General features: G+C 45.7%; 1 protein-coding gene across 3 annotated transcripts in view; it reads left to right on the top strand.

Moving 5' to 3' along the window:
- The window catches only part of THOC2 (THO complex subunit 2), a 479,267-nt gene that overhangs the window by 122,426 nt on the left and 333,781 nt on the right, over window positions 1-23,060 (top strand). For all 3 annotated transcript variants that reach the window (XR_010183065.1, XM_063937241.1, XM_063937242.1), the window contains exons 7-9: window positions 19,489-19,622; window positions 21,911-22,077; window positions 22,175-22,267. Coding sequence is in view for 2 of the 3 variants with exons in the window: in XM_063937241.1 (XP_063793311.1) it covers window positions 19,489-19,622; window positions 21,911-22,077; window positions 22,175-22,267 (394 nt within the window). In the remaining variant the exon portion in view is untranslated. The remainder of the gene's footprint in view (window positions 1-19,488; window positions 19,623-21,910; window positions 22,078-22,174; window positions 22,268-23,060) is intronic.

Below are 23,060 nucleotides of genomic sequence, written 5' to 3'. Positions count from 1 at the left end.
GTGCTTATCGGGTAACAGTACCTGTGAACCGAGAGTGTCCAGAGTCCTCCGTTCCCTCCTCTCCCGGGTCCGTATCTGCAGGACCTCCGGTGGGGCCGGACAGCCGATTCCCAGAGCTCCGATACCGCTCGTATCGTCTGGCCCGCAAGCGTGGAACGCAGGCCAGTCGCTTCCGGTTTCGCGGCTTCCGGGATTCACGTGTCGTCAGCAAATCAGTGGAAATTAGGGTTGAGCTCCGGCTTTTGAGATTGACATGCAGCGACCCAACGCGTTTCTCCCATCTAGGGCTTCGTCAGGGATACTGACACTCTCGGTTCACAGGTACTGTTACCCGATAAGCACTAGTTCACATATGTGTGGCGTGCAAAAAAGTTGAGTGCTGGAAGTTACCCATATAACATAAACAGTCACAGTGGACAAGGGCATATTAAACCGTGATCCTCCCAAGAAACCTATCAGCCACTAAACTTAAGCTGCCGGGACGAGGTGATACACGGTGGTACATTCGTATAGGAAGATCCTTACAAATTTAAAAACTGCTTTTCTAAAGGACATTTTCATCCACGTGGGATAAGCAGGTCTCGGGACTTTTTTCCTATGCCCTTTGGGGCGAGCATTGAATTACATTTATGAGCATCGGCACACTGATATGACCATTTGTGAAAGACAATAGATTGTCATTATCATCACATTGTTGTGTTCATCAGTTTTTGATAAGAGAAAGCGTGCTATTTTCTTTGGATGAAATTTTATTATTTTATGAATATGTTTTATATATCTTAAATGTACAAATAAATCCAGAATCAGTCTGACCATTTCTCTCTGACACTCTCTTCTTTACTCCTGGTGCGCCAAGGTTTTTTCCTATTCATTGATTCAGTCCACACTAGTAAGGGTACTAGTTTACCTATCGGCTGCACCACTTTTACTAATCAAATTACCTGGCCATCACGGCCCTTTTTCAACTATACTCCATATTTTTCTGTATTTTTTCTCTGTCTTTTCACACCATTTTCCTCCCAATCTTTTCCAAATTAATGTCTTTTTAAACCAAAAGGGGTTGCGCAGATAGTATCTGTCCTTATGTACCCTTGTTTTCAACGTTTCTTTCAAGCCGTCCATTAATACGGACACAGCTACCTCTCTATGATGTACATTTTCCTTAATGTCCTCGACCCCAGTGTATCTAGCCATTTCCTGCAGTGCTCGATGGAAATATTCAGAAGCAGTTTCACCTTCTTTTTGTCTTATGGAAAAGATTTTATTCCACTTGACAACAGTAGGGAAATATACCCCTAACTGCAGATTGATCTGTTTTACATTCTCCTGAGTGTATTCATCAGTGAGAGGTACTTCTGCGTCTAAGTTACAATCGGCAATGAATTTCACAGGGTCAATATTGGAGGGCAAACATGCCCGTAGCACTGTCCGCCAATCTTTGTTTGTGGGTTCGGTGGCGTTACCTAGTTCTCTAATAAACCTCTGACATGCGGCTAGGTCCTTTCTGGGATCGGGAAATTCAGACATAATTGTTCTCAATTCTGTCCGGGACCAAGGACAATGCATAGCAATGTTCCTGACGGGAGTGATTCCCTGAGCGTCAGTCTTCCCATTGGGGACTGCGATCACCCTGACAGGATTTAGTTCAGTTACATCGTTCTGGGTTGCTTCTACAATGTGAGGTGCAATTGTCTCTGCATAATGTACTGTACCGTACTTACCTGTGGACACGACCTCACTTATCCCTCCGCTAGGGGGCTTTACTACTGCTCTTACCGGTTGGGTTGTGCCCACCTGGGTGTCCTGTATGGTGGCTGCTGGAGAAAGTGCAGATATCGTGCTGGGTTCATCTTCTTGCTCGTATTCCTGAGGGAAGTTTAAGATGGGATACAACTTGCACGGGTTAGCATTAATACATTTATTAAGTTCATTCTTATTATCATTACTACATTTATCAATTTTACTCTTAGCATATATCAGTATGTCATTGTCTGTAGCCACGTTCTCCTATGTAATATACGGTGGTGGTGGTGGTGCAGTTGCAATCAGTTTCCTGCTAGGGTTGGAACCAGCTGCGTGAGCTAGATCCCTTTTCATATCACTCTCTCGTTGCCATAAATGTAAACAGTTTGAGTGTCTGATCCTTTCTTTTCGGGATTTTAACAGACATATCCTAATCCTTAAATTCTGCAACACCTCTGTACTAAAACTGCCTACCTTAGGGAATGGTTCCCTATCTTCCGCAGTCGTACGTTCCCATTCATTGCATAAAACCTCTGCGTGTGATCCATATTTCTCACACATTATGTAACTCGCCGACCTCTTGGCCCGCGGAATATCAACCTGAACCCTGGTTGATCGTCCCTTACTTGAGCAACTGGCCCCCATCTTTTGCAGGTATTGCCTTCTCAGCTAATTCTTACAAAAAACCAAAATACTTAGTGATAAGGCAACGGTGAAAGTTCAACGAGTGCTCTCACCCACTCACGCCCACGTTGGCCAATACACCTAAACACTGTCGTCAGCGCCGGTCATACCCAACCTAGGGCCCCTGTGTAACCGCTATTTACTGGAAATGTGTGGGAGTGACTTACCCTAACCAGTAAATATTGGTCGTTGGAGATTTCCTGAGTGACCAGCGGAACTCCCTTAAAACAAAAAAATTGTTACACAAATCACGTTGCGTGTGCTACACCTAGCGCCAATGTGCCCGCAATTTTACGCAAAACGCATAAAAGGGTATCGCGGTGACCTAAGTATTGCACCCACGAACGCGCGGTACAATCGTACAGCGTATAGGTAACTGTTACTTATCCGCTGTACGACCAATGGAATCGTTTTTCAGACTGCGAAACCTCAGCCGGAGCGTTTCAAAACAGGCCTATATGGGTTCTACGCCAACCCCCTGGGCTGCGCTCTCTACACAAAAACCTCGCTGACCTTTTAGGCCGCGGTATTCAGAGCTTCGCTTGACTTTGTCAGCGGTTTTCTGACTTCACTGACCTCTTGGTCTGCTGTATCTACTACTTGCTCCTTTGTACCTTAATCAATGTTAACGTGAGCAAGCCACTCTCACGCCACCAAGTGTCCACTCACCTGGTGTGGTCTCCTACGGGATCCCGAATTCCCTGGGTCCACAAAACCTTTATTGTTTGCACACTCACGCTCGTTCACTCATATACACTTTGGTTTTTCTGTACAGAAAATTAACTTTCATTCAGATAAAACAGTCTTAGTTCCAGAGGTGATACAGTAAAGAATGTATTTAAACTAAATATTGGAAACTGATCAATTTGTGCTATTATCGCGTGGCTACCGTCTCGCGCCTAAACTAAAACAATGCTATTGTGTGATTTGTACTTAGTGGGCGTACCTTTTACGCATGTTGCGTGAACACGCCACGTGCGTAGGCCTTTACGTAGCGTACGCAGTCCCGTACTTTGTCTGAGACACGTGTACAAAGGCTGTACATCCGCAGTACTACAAATCCCACACTTCTATAAATGTAAGCGATATTAACTATAATCGCTCACTTAACACTACACACAGTTTCTTCTGCTTAAACCTTTACAACTAGGCCAGGCTGTGTGTGCGTCTTACACTTACTTCTTAAATATTAACTCTATATTTAAACTAAATAGCAACAAATTTTTTCAGTACAGGTCAAAATGAATCTAATAATCCTCAATAATTCAAATGGTATGATTCAGATTGGATAGCTATCTTGCAGAACATACACTGATATAAATATACACATAATTATAATATTATATTTATGTACCATTCACTGGTCTCCTGAGACTCATTTACCCATTAAGTGCTTCTAATTTGCATATGAATGCTATGTGCTATTGGTTGCCTGTAAAGGTGGTTTTTTGTCACTGTTAGGAAAAAGCAGTTACACAGGTTAATTTGCATTTCAATGGCTATCTTATAGCAAGCAGAGTTAACTGAATCTTAGAGAAAAAAACAAAACTTTGTTTATCTCTGTGTGTCGTTCTTACATCAAGTATTCATCTTACTATTAACTTTTATTAAGCCCCATCTGAAACTATTTGTAATTGACTATGGCATGGGTTAAATAAATGCATTGGTAACTCATAAATGGTGATTTCTTTTTGACCAGGGAGGGCTGATTATTCTTGGTAGTGAAAATCAGCCATTTAGAAAAATGAGGGTTACACAAAATGGAGGACAGACCATGCGGCTTCCTTTGTCACAAAGAAATCACACACCATGCAAGCCCCTGAAGTTATTTTAGGCCTGAGTTAAAAAACAACCCACTATATCAAGGCTATTGCAGCAACTTTTAAATGTACTTTTACTCTACTTAACAGATAAGCAATCCAATCTGAATCAAACACAATATGACTCATTTGAACCTTGTTTTGCAACAATATGATCAAATATGCAGAGTACAAAATACAGGTGTGTGCGCATTTTGCGCCAAACAGAAATTCACAGACTTTAAAAATATCTTTGCGTTCTTACCTTCCGGATTCCACCAGCATCCCAACAAACCTTGCAGAGCAGACGCTTATCTTATCAGCACTAGTGTATCCACCAACCAGGAGAAGGTTTGTGTGGGATACCTTCTTGCCCTTTGCTGATAGATAAAGTCTGCTATACGCTGCTAGGCTGTGGGTATGAGGAAATACTGGACGAGCTCCCAATTGATAATGTCGATATTATCTTAAACCATAAAGCTATACCTTAAAACACACCTTTACCATGGAGCTGCTGCAGTTGCTAGCTCACGCTACGTACTTCGTACGCTATTTGCGCACAGAGTCCCGTACCGTGTACGCACTTAGCGTACAAACGCCGCACTGCGGGTACAAAGCACACGCAGTGCGTTCGCAACCAATTAATACACCTTAAAACCTTATGCAGCAAAGCACTGCAATGATGTTACACCTTAAACCTTATGCAGCAAAGCACTGCAATGATGTTACACCTTATCAATACACTTTTAAAACCTTATACAGTTTGGTAATGTTATACGCTTTAAACCCTAGCAGGAAAGTGAAGACACAACACTGATTTGTAGTTGAAACCACAGGGTTCTAAGGCCACTGTGGATTGTTCCAAAAGCTAAACAGTACAAATCATACACTACAGGCTAACCAGATAAATCTAAACAGAATAATGGCTACAGAGAATGTACATACGTGAGAATGTTCGCAAGCGCAACCCAGCCGGTCCTCCGCTGGTCATACAGATAGCGTTCAGAGTCTTCTGACCGGCCAGGCAACATTGGGCTTTTTATACACAACATGCATACACAATACAATGGTCACACTAATCTCATTGTCCATTGGACACAGGGATGTGTCTTTACATTGCAGAAGAGGTCATAGGTGGATTTGAATAGGTGGGCAAGGTCTTTCCCCAACTGCTCTTGTGTGTGGTATCCTCAGGATTCCCGCCGCATACATAATATACAGTAAATACAGTTAATATCTATACTCTACTTTTGCACATAACTATACGCAGGAACATGCGATCTTACTCTAACCAACACCGGAATGTTACCCTCAAAATACCCTACAGCTGGATACTAGACATCACCTTCCAACCCTTATCTGACCCTTCCTATCATGCAAAGGTGAATCTCTTTGTCCAGGAACTGTTTAAACTATTAATACTCGCTGATGTGGTGTAGGGGAGTTATATCTAAAATGTACACTATTTGGGTTAAATATGTAATGTTCTAATAACCCTCTACGCGCTCACAAACTCCGCCGTAAATACCCATATCACGCGCATGATCGCCGGAGCGATCCTACGCAAATTGCGGTTATGTGCACGCACGGCAGACTGAGTGCACGAGCAGCGGGCATGTGCATGGGGTTAGTACAAGGCATATGTATTACAATATTTTTCGACTTTGACAGCCGACACAACCTTCAGTAGGAACTACTGACGTGTCCGGAGCTCAGTTCTATCTTCATGGAAGATCAAGTAGGGGCTCTTATAAGACAAAGTCCCCAACTCCGACACACGTCTAGCAGAAGCTAAGGCCAGCAGAGTGACAGCATTCCACGTGTGAAACTTGGATCCCTGGGCCAGCGCTGACCCCCACACTGGTCATCAAGTCTGTCAGGGTCCGCGGATCTCGGCCAGCAAGTTTTACCTCAGGCCAGTAAAATTCTTGAAGAGCGGGAAGACAGCGCCATTAAGGGGGCGGAGCTTCTCAGAGCGGACCCAGCAGCGTTCCAGCGCCATTTTCCTGCCTGCACAGCGCTGGATGGAAGAACAGGTCACTCCACAGCATCTCCAACTGCCTGTACACGGTACCAGGGGGTTGTAGAAGGGAGGGGAGGCTGTATTCTATTAAGGGACACAGTCTGTGCTGATTAAGGGGTCTCCCTTCTCTGAAACCACTGTACTGTGGGTTGGCTCCAATCTCTGTCTCTCTCTTGCCATTCTTGGGGGGGAAACTCTGTCTGCCCCCACGTGTGTGTGTGTGTGTAGTATTTAGTGGTCTCCTTTAGCTATGTCCAGGGACACTGCGTCATATGCTGCAAAGGAGTTATCCTCCCAGGATGATCCCATTGTATGTAATCAGGATAGCACTGGTTTAGCACAGATACCAGCAAGGGAACCAGAGTGGTTTCCCTCTATCAGATCTTGGATTTCTGAGATTTCTGACAGGGTTGCAAGTAATGAATCTTCAACCCAGGTATTACAGAGCTCTATGGCTGTGTGGCCTGTTTCTGGTTCCTCAGGACACCCCGCTATATACCCCCACAAAAGTGCGCTTGTGCATGTCACACAAGACGACACGGACACCGATTCTGACACTACAGATGGTGATGGGGGATGTGTTGCGGGAGTCCGCATCTCTTGCAAAGGGGGTGCAGTTGTTTATAGAGGCTATCAGGGATGTGTTAAATTTTAATGATACCACACCTGAGCAGGTTGAGGAGGCTTTTTTTCACTGAAAATAAAAAAGCCTCGCTAACCTTCCCTACGTCAAAGGAGTTGAATGCTATATTTGAAAAAGCATGGGAAAACCCTGAGAAGAAGTTCCAGATCCCTAAAAGGGTCCAGGTGGCTTTTCCTTTCCCTGAGGAGGTTAGGAAAAAGTGGGAAAACCCTCAGATTGTTGATGCATCTGTGTCCAGACTCTCAAAGAAGGTGGTTTTGCCTGTTCTAGGATCTACCGCCTTAAAGGAGCCGGCAGATAGGAAAATTGATAACACGCTTAAATCAATGTACACTGCTTCTGGGGCCATATTACGTCCCACTATTGCTAGTGCATGGATTGCAAAAGCAATAGTGAAGTGGTCGGCTACCTTACTTGAGGATTTGGATACGATGGATAGGGATGACGTTGCATCGTATTTACGCAACATACATGATTCTGCAGGTTTTATGGTAGAATCCATGAAAGACCTGGGTTCCATGGCTGCGGCAAATATTTTCCATGTCTGTTTCAGCTCGTCGGGGGCTGTGGCTGCGCCATTGGTCAGCCAACGCGGAATCCAGAAGAAATGTGGAGTCCCTACCTTATACAGGTCAGGCTCTCTTTGGGGAAGCTCTTGACGCGTGGATATCCACGGCTACAGCGGGTAAGTCTCCGTTTCTTCCCTCAGCAGCACCTGCTCCGAAGAAATCTTTCTCTTTAGCTGCAACGCAGTCCTTTCGGCTTAACAAGCCTAGAAAGGCCAGAACATCCAATACCTTCTTTAGGGGTGGTCGGGTTAAGTCCAGGAAACCTGCCGATGCAGGTTCCGAGGAACAAAAGCCTGCTTCGGGTACGCCAAAGTCCTCCGCATGACGGTGGACTGCACGCCCCGGTGTGGGGCAAGTGGGAGCGAGAATCAGACGCTTCAGTCATGTCTGGATATCGTCCGGCCTGGATCCCTTGGTGATAGATATTGTGTCTCAGGGATACAGGCTGGAATTTCAAAGTCTCCCTCATCGCTTTTTCAAGTCAGGCTTACCAGCTCTGTTGGAGGACAGCACGGTACTACAAGACGCTGTCCAAAAGCTGGGGGAGGCACAGGTCATTGTGCCAGTGCCTCCTCACATGCTGACCAAGGGTTAGTATTCAAATCTTTTCATGGTACCGAAACCAGATGGTTCGGTCAGGCCCATTTTGAACCTAAAAACATTGAACCCCTTTCTAAAGGAGTTCAAGTTCAAGTTGGAGTCTCTCAGGGCGGTGATATCAGGTCTGGAAGAAGGGGAATTCCTGGTATCACTGGATATCAAGGATGCGTACCTCCACATTCCGATCTGGCTGCCACATCAGGCTTATCTCCGCTTCGCATTGCTGTGCTGTCATTACCAGTTCCAGGCCCTGCCATTTGGCCTTTCCACAGCGCCAAGGGTGTTTACCAAGGTGATGGCGGGAGTGATGATTCTACTCCGCAAGTAGGGTGTGAACATCATTCCGTATCTGGACGATCTGCTGATAAAGGCATCATCAAAGGAGAAGCTACTGCGGTCCATTGTTCTCACAACACGACTGCTCCAGAGTCACGGTTGGATTCTGAACCTTCCAAAGTCGCATTTGGAACCAACCCAGAGGTTGTATTTTCTGGGAATGATCCTGGATACGGAAGGGCAGCGGGTTTTTCTTTTGCAAGAAAAGGCGTTGGTGATACAACTTATGGTCCGGGATGTCCTGAAGCCACCCCGGGTGTCTGTTCATCAATGTATTCGCCTATTGGGAAAGATGGTGGCCTCTTACGAGGCTCTCCAGTACGGGAGGTTTCACGCTTGGACCTTCTAACTGGATCTCCTGGACAAGTGGTCGGGATCTCACCTCCACATGCACCAGAGAATTCGTCTGTCGCCACAGGCAAGGATTTCACTCCTCTGGTGGCTCCAATTGCCTCACCTACTGGAGGGCCGCAGGTTCGGGATTCCTCTTCTGAGAAATCGGGCCATTCAAGTGCAGTCGGACAACGTAACAACATTGGCTTACATAAACCAACATGGTGGAACGAAGAGCAGAGCGGCAATGTCAGAGGTGACAAGAATACTCCTCTGGACAGAAAAACACGCGTTAACACTGCCAGCCATCTTCATTCTGGGAGTAGAAAAGTGGGAAGCAGACTTCCCCAGCAGACACGATCTCCATCCAGGAGAGTGGGGACTCCATCCAGAGGTGTTCATGAAAATAACAGATATTTGGGACTTACCCCAAATAGACATGATGGCCTCTCGTCTCAACAAGAAGCTTCAGCGTTATTGTTCCAGGATGAGGGACCCACAGGCTGTGGCAGTGGACGCCCTGGTGTCTCAGTGAGGGTTCCAGTCAGTGTACGTGTTTCCACCACTCCCACTCATCCCAAGAATCCTAAAGCTCCTAAATAGAACAAGGGTTCATGCGATCCTCATTGCCCCAGACTGGCCAAGAAGGGTTTGGTACGCGGACCTTCTGAATCTACTGCAAGAAGAGCCGAGGCCTCTTCCTCTTCGGGAGGATCTGCTGCAGCAGGGGCCGTTCGCCTATCAAGACTTACCGCGGCTACGTTTGACGGCATGGAAGTTGAGCTCCTGATTCTTGCTCAGGAGGGCATTCCAAAGAAGTTTATTCCTACCCTCATACAGACTAGGAAAGGGGTAACGTCTAAACATTACCATCGTATTTGGAAGAAATATGTATCTTGGTGTGAGTCCAAGAAGTTTCATACGGTGGAGTTTCAACTGGGACGTTTCCTCCTCTTCCTGCAAGCAGGAGTGGATATGGGTCTGAGGTTGGGATCTGTGAAGGTTCAGATTTCAGCCTTATCCATTTTCTTTCAGAAACAATTGGCTGCCCAAGGTTCAGACATTTTTGAAGGGAGTTCTGCATATCCAACCTCCCTTTGCACCGCCTACGGCGCCTTGGGACCTTAACGTGGTGTTGCAGTTTCTCCAGTTGGATTGGTTTGAGCTTCTACAGGAGGTAGAGGTCAGATTTCTTACATGGAAGGCGGTCACTTTGTGGGCCTTAGCTTCCGCTAGACGTGTGTCCGAGCTGGGGGCTTTATCCTGTAAAAGCCCTTACTTGATCTTCCACGAAGATAGAGCCGAGCTCCGGACTCGTCAGCAGTTTCTTCCAAAGGTTGTGTCGGCATTTGATATCAAGTAACCTATTGTGGTCCCTGTGGCTACTGACTCCTCAATTACATCAAAGTCCTTGGATGTCGTAAGGGCTCTGAAGATATATGTGAAAAGAACTTCTCGTCACAGAAAGTCGGACTCTGTTTATCCTGTATGATCCCAAGAAAATTGGGTGTCCTGCTTCTAAGCAGACGATCTCTCGCTGGATCAGGTTCACTATGCAGAACGCTTATTCTTCTGCAGGACTGCCGTGTCCAAAATCTTTTAAGGCCCACTCTACTCATAAGGTGGGGTCTTCCTTGGCGGCTGCCCGGGGTATCTCGGCAGTGCAACTTTGCAGAGCTGCAACTTGGTCTGGGTCGAACACGTTTTCAAAGTTTTACAAGTTCGATACTTTGGCCTCTGATGATCTGAAGTTCAGTCAATCAGTTTTGCAGGAACCTCATTGCTCTCTCTCCCGTTCTGGGAGCTTTGGTACATCCCCATGGTAGTAATGTGGACTCCAGCATCCTCTAAGACGTAAGAGAAAATAGGATTTTGGTCCCTACCGGTAAATCCTTTTCTCGTAGAGAAAAGTCCGTAGAGAATGCTGGGCGCCCGCCCAGCATTTTGTTTTCCTGCAAATGTTATTTGGTTCAGTAAAACTTCGTTTTAGTTGAGTACTGCATTGTTACTTGGTAAGTAATGTTTCAGCTGTTGCTGAGTAGTTCAAGTTAGTTGGCTTGACGTGCCTTGTATGTGTGAGCTGGTATGAATCTCACCATTATCTGTGTAAAATCCTTCTCTCGAAGTATGTTGTCTCCTTGGGCACTAGCTGTGACCGGCTCCTCCGGGCACATTTTCTAAACGGAGTCTGGTAGGAGGGGCATAGAGGGAGGAGCCAGCCCACACTCTCAACTCTGAAAGTGCCTATGGCTCCCGGTGGACCCGTCTATACCCCATGGTACTAATGTGGGCCCCAGCATCCTCTACGGGCTACGAGAAAAGGATTTACCGGTAGGTACCAAAATCCTATTTTTTCCATGGTCCCAGATAACAGTACCAGTCCACTGACAGAAAGATCTACCAATTCTCTGCTATACTCTTCACTTCTGTCCTCTTTTCTCTAACGTCCTAGTGGATGCTGGGGACTCCGTCAGGACCATGGGGAATAGCGGCTCCGCAGGAGACAGGGCACAAAAGCAAGCTTTTAGGATCACATGGTGTGTACTGGCTCCTCCCCCTATGACCCTCCTCCAAGCCTCAGTTAGGTTTTTGTGCCCGGCCGAGAAGGGTGCAATCTAGGTGGCTCTCTTAAAGAGTTACTTAGAAAAAGTTTTTAGGTTCTTTATTTTCAGTGAGTCCTGCTGGCAACAGGCTTACTGCATCGAGGGACTTAGGGGAGAGATTTTCAACTCACCTGCGTGCAGGATGGATTGGATTCTTAGGCTACTGGACATAGCTCCAGAGGGAGTCGGAACACAGGGCTCGCCCTGGGGTTCGTCCCGGAGCCGCGCCGCCGACCCCCCTTGCAGACGCTGAAGATGAAGAGGTCCGGAACCAGGCGGCAGAAGACTCTCAGTCTTCATCAGGTAGCGCACAGCACTGCAGCTGTGCGCCATTGTTGTCAGCACACTTCACACAGCGGTCACGGAGGGTGCAGGGCGCTGGGGGGGGGGCGCCCTGGGCAGCAATGTATAATACCTGTATGGCGAAAAATACATCACATATAGCCCTTGAGGCTATATGGATGTATTTAACCCCTGCCAGATATCTAAAACTCCGGAGAAGAAGCCCGCCGAAAAGGGGGCGGGGCCTATTCTCCTCAGCACACAGCGCCATTTTCCCTCACAGAAAGGCTGGTGGGAAGGCTCCCATGCTCTCCCCTGCACTGCACTACAGAAACAGGGTTAAAACAGAGAGGGGGGGCACTGATTTGGCGATATGTATATATATTAAAATGCTATAAGGGAGGAACACTTATATAAAGGTTGTCCCTGGATAATTATAGCGTTTTGGTGTGTGCTGGCAAACTCTCCCTCTGTCTCCCCAAAGGGCTAGTGGGTCCTGTCCTCTATCAGAGCATTCCCTATGTGTGTGCTGTATGTCGGTACGTGTGTGTCGACATGTATGAGGAAAATATTGGTGAGGAGGCGGAGCAAATTGCCTGTAATGGTGATGTCACTCTCTAGGGAGTCGACACCGGAATGGATGGCTTATTTATGGAAATTACGTGACAATGTCAACACGCTGCAAGCCGGTTGACGACATGAGAGGGCCGGCGAACAAATTAGTATCTGTCCAGGCGTCTCAAACACCGTCAGGGGCTGTAAAATGCCCATTTACCTCAGTCGGTCGACACAGACCCAGACACGGACACTGATTTCAGTGTCGACGGTGAAGAAACAAACGTATTTTCTTTTAGGGCCACACGTTAAGGGCAATGAAGGAGGTGTTACATATTTCTGATACTCCAAGTACCACAAAAAAGGGTATTATATGTGAGGTGAAAAAACTACCTGTAGTTTTTCCTGAATCAGATAAATTAAATGGTGTGTGATGATGCGTGGGTTTCCCCCGATAGAAAATTATTGGCGGTATACCCTTTCCCGCCAGAAGTTAAGGCGCGGTGGGAAACACCCCTCAGGGTGGATAAGGCGCTCACACGCTTATCAGAACAAGTGGCGGTACCATCTACGGATAGGGCCGTACTTAAGGAGCCAGCTGATAGGAGGCTGAAAAATATCCTAAAAAGTATACACACACATGCTGGTGTTATACTGCGACCAGCGATCGCCTCAGCCTGGATGTGCAGAGCTGAGGTGGCTTGGTCGGATTCCCTGACTAAAAATATTGATAATGCATTTCTATATATGCGAGATGCGCAGAGGGATATTTGCACTCTGGCATCAAGAGTAAATGCGATGTCCATATCTGCAAGAAGATGTTTATGGACACGACAGTGGTCAGGTGATGCAGATTCCAAACAGCACAAAGATGTATTGCCGTATAAAGGGGAGGAGTTATTTGGGGTCGGTCCATGGGACCTGGTGGCCAGGGCAACTGCTGGAAAATCCACCGTTTTTTACCCTAAGTCACATCTCTGCAGAAAAAGACACCGTCTTTTCAGCCTCAGTCCTTTCGTCCCTATAAGAGTCATATCTGCCCAGGGATAGAGGAAAGGGAAGAAGACTGCAGCAGGCAGCCCATTCCCAGGAACAGAAGCCCTCCACCGCTTCTACCAAGTTCTCAGCATGACGCTGGGACCGTACAGGACCCCTGGATCCTACAAGTAGTATCCAAGGGGTACAGATTGGAATGTCGAGAGGTTTCCCCCCTCGCAGGTTCCTGTAGTCTGCTGTACCAATGTCTCCCTCCGACAGGGAGGCAGTATTGAAAACAATTCACAAGCTGTATTCCCAGCAGGTGATAATAAAATTACCCCTCCGACAACAAGGAAAGGGGTATTACTCCACACTATATGGTGGTACTGAAGGCTAGGTGAGACCTATTCTAAATCTGAAAAATTTGAACACTTACAAGGGTTCAAATCCAGATGGAGTCACTCAGAGCAGTGATAGCAAAGAACAAGGGGACTATATGGTGTCCCGGGACATCAGGGATGCTTACCTCCATGTCCCAAAATTTGCCTTTTCTCACCAAGGGTACCTCAGGTTCGTGGTACAGAACTGTCACTATCAGTTTCAAGACGATGCCGTTGGATTGTCCAAGGCACCCCGGGTCCTTACCAAGGTAATGACCGAAAGGAGGATTCGTCTTCAAAGAAAATGGACGACCTCCTGATAAGAACAAGGTCCAGAGAACAGTTGGAGGTCGGAGTAGCACTATCTCAAGTAGTTCTACGACAGCACGGGTGGATTCTAAATATTCCAAAACCGCAGTTGTTCCGACGACACGTCTGCTGGTCCTAGGGATGATTCTGGACACAGTCCAGGAAAAGGTGTTTTCTCCCAGAGGAGAAAGCCAGGGAGTTATCCGAGCTAATCGGGATCCTCCTAAAACCAGGAAAAGTGTCAGTGCATCATTGCACAAGAGTCCTGGTAAAAATGGTGGCTTATTACGAAGCGCTTCCATTCGGCAGATTTCACGCAAGAACTCTTCAGTGGGATCTGCTGGACAAATGGTCCGGATCGCATCTTCAGATGCATCAGCGGATAACCCTATATCCAAGGACAAGGGTGTCTCTCCTGTGGTGATTACAGAGTGCTCATCTTCTAGAGGGCCGCAGATTCGGCATTCAGGATTGGATGCTGGTGACCACGGAGGCCAGCCTGAGAGGCTGGGGAGCAGTCACACAAGGAGTGTGATCAAGTCTGGAGAATTCTCTCCACATAAATATACTGGAGCTAAGAGCAAATTTATAATGCTCTAAGCTTAGCAAGACCTCTGCTTCAAGGTCAGCCGGTATTGATCCAGTGGGATAACATCACGGCAGTCGCGCACGTAAACAGAAAGGGCGGCACAAGAAGCAGGAGGGCAGTGGCAAAACTGCAAGGATTTTTCGCTAGGCGGAAAATCATGTGATAGCACTGTCAGCAGTGTTCATTCCGGGAGTGGACGACTGGGAAGCAGACTTCCTCAGCAGGCACGACCTCCACCCGGGAGAGTGGGAACTTCATCGGGAAGTTTTCCGCATGATTGTGAACCGTTGGGAAAGACCAAAGGTGGACATGATGGCGTCCCGCCCGAACGAAAAATGGGACAGGTATTGCGCCAGGTCACGAGACCTTCAGGCGATAGCTGTGGACGTCCTGGTAACACCGTGGGTGTAACAGTCGGTGTATGTGTTCCCTCCTATGCTTCCAAGGTATTGAGAATTATAAGACATAGAGGAGTAAGAACTATACTCGTGGCTCCGGATTGGCAAAGAGGGACTTGGTAACCGGAAAATCAAGAGATGCTCACAGAGGACTAATGGCCTCGGGAGCTAAGAAGGGATTTGCTTTCAGCAAGTACCATGTCTGTTCCAAGAGGAACCGTGGCATCGGCCTTTAAGAAAGGACCTTCTCCAGCAGGGACCTTGTCTGTTCCAAGACTTACCGCGACTGCGTTTGACGGCATGGCGGTTTTGAACGCCGGATCCTAAGGGAAAAGGCATTCCGGAAGAGGTCATACCTACCCTGGTCAAAGCCAGGAAGGAGGTGACCGCACAACGTTATCACCACATGTGGTAAAAATATGTTGCGTGGGTGAGGCCAGGAAGGCCCCACGAAAAAATTTCAACTAGGTCGATTTCTGCACTTCCTGCAAACAGGAGTGTCTATGAGCCTCAAATTGGGGTCCATTAAGGTTCAAGTTTCGGCCCTATAGATTTTCTTCCAGAAAGAATTGGCTTCAGTTCCTGAAGTCCAGACGTTTGTCAAGGGAGTATTGCATATACAGCCCTTGTGTGCCTCCAGTGGCACCGTGGGATCTCAACGTAGTGTTGGGATTCCTCAAATCATATTGGTTTGAACCACTCAAATCTGGATTTGAAATATCTCACATGGAAAGTGACCATGCTGTTGGCCCTGGCCTCGGCCAGGCGATTGTCAAAATTGGCGGCTTTGTCTTACAAAAGCCCATATTTGATTTTCCATTCGGGACAGGGCAGAACTGCGGACTCGTCCCCAGTTTCTTCCTAAGGTGGTGTCAGCGTTTCACCTGAAACAACCTATTGTGGTGCCTGCGGCTACTAGGGACTTGGAGGACTCCAAGTTGCTAGACGTTGTCAGGGCCCTGAAAATATATATATATATATATATATATATATATATATATAATTCCAGGACGGCTGGAGTCAGAAAGTCTGACTTGCTGTTTATATTGTAGGCACCCAAAAAGCTGGGTGCTCCTGCTTCTAAGCAGACTATTGCTCGTTGGATTTGTAGTACAATTCAGCTTGCACATTCTGTGGCAGGCCTGCCACAGCCAAAATCTGTAAATGCCCATTCCACAAGGAAGGTGGGCTCATCTTGGGCGGCTGCCCGAGGGGTCTCGGCTTTACAACTTTGCCGAGCAGCTACTTGGTCAGGGGCAAACACGTTTGCTAAATTCTACAAATTTGATACCCTGGCTGAGGAGGACCTGGAGTTCTCTCATTCGGTGCTGCAGAGTCATCCGCACTCTCCCGCCCGTTTGGGAGCTTTGGTATAATCCCCATGGTCCTGACGGAGTCCCCAGCATCCACTAGGACGTTAGAGAAAATAAGATTTTACTTACCGATAAATCTATTTCTCATAGTTCGTAGTGGATGCTGGGCGCCCATCCCAAGTGCGGATTGTCTGCATTACTTGTACATAGTTATTGTTACAAAAAAATCGGGTTATTATTGTTGTGAGCCATCTTTTTTAGAGGCTACTTCATTGTTATCATACTGTTAACTGGGTTCAAATCACAAGTTGTACGGTGTGATTGGTGTGGCTGGTATGAGTCTTACCCGGGATTCAAGATCCTTCCTTATTGTGTACGCTCGTCTGGGCACAGTACCTAACTGAGGCTTGGAGGAGGGTCATAGGGGGAGGAGCCAGTACACACCATGTGATCCTAAAAGCTTGCTTTTGTGCCCTGTCTCCTGCGGAGCCGCTATTCCCCATGGTCCTGACGGAGTCCCCAGCATCCACTACGGACTATGAGAAATAGATTTATCGGTAAGTAAAATCTTATTTTCTTCTCACTTGTCTTGTTTCAAGAACTTTAAGTAGGCTCTCATTGCCTTGCTCATGAACATTCTAATAGGTTGGTATCAGGAGATCAGAGGTCATCATACCGACCCCTGGATCTATGGGTGTCGTGGACACGAGTGGGAATAGTCCCTATTAGTTGGCAAGTTGACTGTTGGGCTGGCTGTAGATTGGGATTCTGGCGTTGGTATAGTGACTGGCGGGATCCCGAACACCGGTCACATGACTCATAACATGGATAATGGTGAAGATAAAAGTGCATTTTATATGCCCTTCCTTTTGCAGCCTAAAAAATGTACAGTTGTTATGTACATTTTTTTTTTTTTTTCTTCTTTGAAGAACTGTTTGGCTTTGTAAAGTGATACATGCTAGTCTAATTAAAAATCTTTTTAAAGTCCAAGATGCTTGCAATACCTGTTAAACACATGCGTCCAGTAGCGTATCTCTAATGGGTGCAGCGTGTGCGGTGCACACGGGCCCCTGGGTCCAGAGGGGGCCCACACCGCACACACTGCACACATTTCCTCTTTACTTACCTTTACAGTGTCCATTGGTGACTGTGTGTGGGTCCCTTCTGCTCCCATAGTCGGCACTGCCGCTGCTAGCAGTGTACTGAGCACTAGAGACTCTGGCACAGTGCCAGAGTCTACAGCGCATGCGCAGGGCTCCAAAAACAATGGTGCGGCAGCCATTTTTCCGGAGTCCTGCGCATGCTCTGTACACTCTGACACTGTGACAGAGTCTCAGTGCTCAGAGCGCTAACCGGTGCTGCCAGCTACAGGAGAGGCGGGGGCCCACACACAGAGACTGCACACGGGTCCCCTCCTCTCTAGAAACGCCTCTGCAAGCGTCCCAGAAATTTGCTGGGTCTATCAAGCTGGCAAATTCCCAGGTCTCAGCCCGACCCTGGTAAAGAGCAGGGTCGTGGACCTACTGTAGTTTGCTTTAACACATACCAAAAAACTGGGTCGATGCACGTTCATCTGCGAATCCTGGATACTTGCTGCGTATGTAAAAGGATTATAAATGAAACAGAGTAGTCGCACCTATAATCCAATGCACACAATGTGTATATTTTTTGTAATGTATATTATGCTGCAATGGTGGGATTTCTTTGGGTCCAATCCTACAGAAAGGGTAACAGCCATACAGAAATATCAGGGAGCACCATTCCTTTAATGAAGGATTACTCTAAACTGCTCACAAGTAATGAAATACAAGTTTTATATTGTTTGCTTATTTTGTGCTGACATGTTAGATTAAATGTATGATGGTCTTCCTCCAGAGTGTTGTCCATCTTTGAGCTGGTGACGTAAAATGACTTTTAGACCTTTTAACAGAAAAACAAGCTGAAAAGAAATGTTCCTACAGACCTGAGTTGTCCTAAATATTACTATGCCTGTTGTTTTCTGGTGTTTACAACACAGTCTCCCCAGGCAAATGTCATCTGAATGGTTTATGATTTTTGTGTAAGCTTCTCACAGCAGATGGGATAGTAAGGGTGTGTACACACTGTGAGATACCTGCTATGTTCGATTTTGACTATGTGATTTCCCTTGAACTCCCCCAGAGCCCAGATAGCACAGATTGTACAGATTTTGACTATCTGTGCTTGAGATTTTATGTACGATTTTGACTAAGTGCCAATTTTGACTATACTTTGTACTAGATTGTACACTAGATAGTCAAGATTGACTTGCCTGCACAGTCTATCTAGCCTTAAGGTGTGTACACACGGTGAGATCCTTGCTATGTCCTATTTTTACTTGCGATTTCCCTTGAACTCCCCGGAGGCCAGATAGGACAGATTTTGACTAACTTTTCTTGAGATCTGTACTATGTGTGCTTACGATTTTGGCTTATGTGAGATGTCATTGACATGTGAGATGAACTAGATAGGACACCGATCTAGCAAGGATTGACTTGCCTGCACAGCCTATCTTTTCTTGCGATGCCGACCTGGCGGGGCCGCGCATCGGGATCGCAAGGTGACTTTCACCTTGCGATCTGCACTAACTTTTCTTACGATTTTGACTATATAGTCAAAATCTTAAGAAAAAATCTCACCGTGTGTACACACCCTTACGACACCGACCCCACGGGAGCGCGCATCGGGATCAAATCTGTATCGCAAGCTCCCTAGCACCGTGAGATATGCACTAACTTTTCATAAGATTTTGACTATATAGTCAAAATCTCACAGATTTATCTCACCGTGTGTACACACCCTTAAAGGTGTGTACACACGGTAAGATCTTTTCTTCCTATTCTGACTATATAGTCAGAATCGGAAGAAAAGATAGTGCAGATCGCAAGGTGACAGTCACCTTGCGATCCCGATCCGATACCGATGCGCGGCCCCGCGCGGTCGGCATCGGCCGAAAAAATAGGCTGTGCAGGCAAGTCAATCCTGACTATCTCTATAGAAAAGATAGTCAGGATTGACACTTAGCCAAAATCACACAGAACCAGGATCGCAAGCACACTCATTATGTGCTTGCGATACTGGCTAAGTGCCGACCCGGCCCCCCGTCGCACAGTGAGAATCGGATAAGTCCGAATCTCACCGTGTGTACACGGCCTAAGACTAGCATCCACAGTTCCTGGCATGTTCTGCTATGAATGGCCTACTTGTATTTAATTGTTTTTTTTTCTTCCATTTTGTTTCTATACAAAAGATTGCTTTTGAGAAGTACACAAGCTCCCAGAAAGTGCATGGTTGTCTCTCATTTTAGTAATCATTTGTTTTTCTCCTTTCTAGTTATAAGCAACAGAAATTCAATTTATTAAGAGAGGAAAATGAAGGCTATGCAAAGCTTATTGCAGAGCTCGGGCAAGATCTGTCTGTGAATATAAGAAGTGATTCGATCCTGGAAAATATAAAATCCCTAATTGGTAAGGCAGCCACTATGAGTTATTGTTGCTTTTATTTTGACTTCTCTTTATTAACCACTTAACTGGCTAATATTTTTTACCCCAAAACCTCTCAGAAATTGTCTAGTTTTTTTTATGATTACATTAGGTTAAGAACAATTATTTAAAACCTATCCAACAAGATGCTATTGAAAACAAGACAAAAAAAATTACATTAATTCATTATGGACATAATTATTCGGACGCCTGACCATTACACCACCATATAATGTAATGACATTATATGCAAATACATATATACTTTAATATGAAGTTGGTCCTCCTTTTGCAGCTAGAACAGCTTCCACTCTTGGAAGGATTTCCACAAGATTGTGAATTGTTTCTGTGGGAATTTGTGCCCATTCATTCTGTAGAGCATTTGTAAGGTCTGGCAGAGGTTGGACGAGAAGGCATAGCTCGCAATCTCCTTTCCAGTTAATCCCAAAGGTGCTCGATAGGGTTGAGGTCAGGGCTCTGTGCGAACCAGTCAAGTTCTCCCACACTGAACTCCACAAAGGATGTCTTTATAGTCCTTCCTTTGTGCACTGGGGCACAGTCATGTTGGAATAGAAAAGGGTCTCCCACAAACTGTTGCCACAAAGTTGGAAGCATAGCATTGTTCAGTATGTCTTGGTATGCTAAAGCATTAAGATAGGCCAAACCCTAACAAACTGCCCCATGCCATTTATCCCTCCTCTACCAATCTTCACAGTTGGCATAATGCAGTCAGACAGGTAATGTTCTCCTGGCATCTGCCGAACCCAGATTTGCTCATTTAACTACCAAACAGACATGTGATTCGTCACTTCACAGAACACGCATCCGCTGCTCCACAGTCCAGTGTCTCTGTGCTTTACACAAGTCAATTTGATGCGTGGCATTGGACTTGGTGATGTGAGAACCGATCAGCAGTGATTGGTTGTACTGCAGGCACTATTTACTAAGCCTCTCCAAGGCTTAGTAAATAGACCCCCTATGCCTGTCCATAATTAACATGTTTGTTCGTGTATAAACTGAGATGGTACCGTGATCCCGGTGCTTAGGATGCCGGTAGTCAGAATACCGCCATCGGCATTCCAACGCTCAGGATCCTCACACCTACTAGTTTTCTATCCCTAACCCTCCTCATCCGCAGCCTGACCCAACCCTCCGATCCCCTCCTTCCCCGCAGCCTAAACCTAACCCTACCTGGTGGTGCGTAACAGCCCCCCCCTTACATTCTTTCTTTCTTTCTTTCTTTCTTTCTTTCTTTCTTTCTTTCTTTCTTTCTTTCTTTCTTTCTTTCTTTCTTTCTTTCTTTCTTTCTTTCTTTCTTTCTTCATTCATTTTTCTGACTGGAGCTGACGGGTTAAATGGTAACCACTAAAAACATGGTTGTTTGGTCCATTAAAAACTTGATCCAAACATTGTCTCTTTGCATGTATGAAGGAAGAGAGGCTTGATAGAACAAAGGAAGCATTAAAAACACCAGCCCAAATTGTAAAGAGGTTTTATGTGCTTTATTTGTCACTGCAATTTGTGGAATAACTAAATTCAATTAGACTTACCTTGCTGGATCTTCAGTAGTATCTTCCTTTTGTCCAGTGCTTTTATAAAACTATGCTACTAATATGCGTACTGGTTACAGAAAAGCGTAAAACCACATGTAATATTGTGTTCATTGCTGGGACAGTAGCAAAAACTTTATTACCTATATCTGTGCAGTCAAAACACACTACTGTACTGGACATCAGATTGCCACAAGAACCAATTTATTCTGTTACTGAGACCATGATTACACTGCCTCTCACCCTTCCCCCCCCCCCCTCCCCGCACCCTCCACTCCCCCCTCTGTCTTCATACTAAAATTATCTATTTCCAATTCATAGTGCGTAAAATAGAAAGTACAATCTACTGCACACATACTGACCCGATACATGGATCGCTCTTCATCAAGATCTATTTGTATAGAACGAGATATAGTTATGGGACTAACACAATACCCTACCCCTACATCCCGACCACTGAAAATCCCGACAGTCTGCATGCTAACTACAAGGGACCATTCCCTCTCACTCGCCTAACTCCCGTCTCCCCCGTCAGCATTTCGCGGCCTGGATCCCGGCCACCGGTAACGCGTACCCAACCCAATACAATCACTACAGACAGAATGTCATGCTACCCTCAGTTACTGCTATTATAAAGCTCCCCCAACTTTAAGTTTTAACATGTACAACTTGGAATTTGGTAAAACGTTTTGCAGTTGTGTAATTGTTTTTACTTTTACATAGGATGTTTTAATCTGGACCCAAATAGAGTTTTGGATATCATCTTGGAAGTGTACCAGTGCAGACCAGACCATGATGACTTTTTTGTGCCGTTAATTGAATCTTATATGGGCATGTGTGAGCCTCAGACACTCTGCCACATCCTTGGATTTAAGTTCAAGTTTTACCAGGTAAACCATATGATTTATCTTGAAACCGCCTACCTACAGCCTTAAAAATATACCACTTTCCCGTTTTTTTTCACTAAATGTGTACTTCATTTTTCAGGAACCTAATGGAGAGACCCCTTCATCTTTATACAGAGTTGCTGCTGTTCTCTTACAACAGAATTTAATTGATTTGGAAGACCTTTATGTTCATGTAAGTTCAATATCTAGTTATTGAGATCAAATATTAGGGTTACTTCATTTACAGTTTGTAGAATGTTATAGTTTTAAGCACATACTGTGTATTACAGAAGTAATTGTTTCATTGAAACCATAGTAACGCCATTGCACTTTGTACAGGAGAAAGTGTATGCACTACTGATTTGTCTGCCACATCATTATCTTGTGCCATATTTTGGACCTCCAGACTGGCCTCACACTTAATGAATAACTCCTCCCTATTGTCTGATTCTAGGTCATGCCCCAAAGTTATTGTGTTGGGAACGGCTTTAATGAGCCTGATCAAATAACTCAGGGAGGAGATAAAAGAATATGGTTAGGCAAAAACAAAATAGTCATGTAACCTTTTTGCTTAAAAGGAAGGCAGCGTGCCTTTAAGATACATATTTACTTACTTCTCAGTGTGCAGAATAAATCATATACTCCACGTTTACTGTCCTGAAAATAAAACAATAAAACATTTTCATAGATGTATTATTATTTTTTTTAACCCCATTGTTGCTATCCCATTGTTGCGGAGTCTTTTTTGGCACTTGTTGGGCATCAAACATTCTAACGTCATTATGGCATATATTCTAAAAATAAGAATTTACTCACTGGTAATTCTATTTCTCGTAGTCCGTAGTGGATGCTGGGTACTCCGTAAGGACCATGGGGTATAGACGGGCTCCACAGGAGACTGGGCACTCTTAAAAGAAAGACCTCAGTTAGGGAAACTGTGCCCGGAAGAGCTGACATTACTAGGAAAGGATTTGGAATCCAGGGTA

Source organism: Pseudophryne corroboree, chromosome 8, assembly GCF_028390025.1.
Source record: "Pseudophryne corroboree isolate aPseCor3 chromosome 8, aPseCor3.hap2, whole genome shotgun sequence".
Lineage (NCBI taxonomy): Eukaryota > Metazoa > Chordata > Amphibia > Anura > Myobatrachidae > Pseudophryne > Pseudophryne corroboree.
Note: the sequence above shows the minus strand (reverse complement) of the source record. Positions and strands in the feature narration are given on the sequence as shown.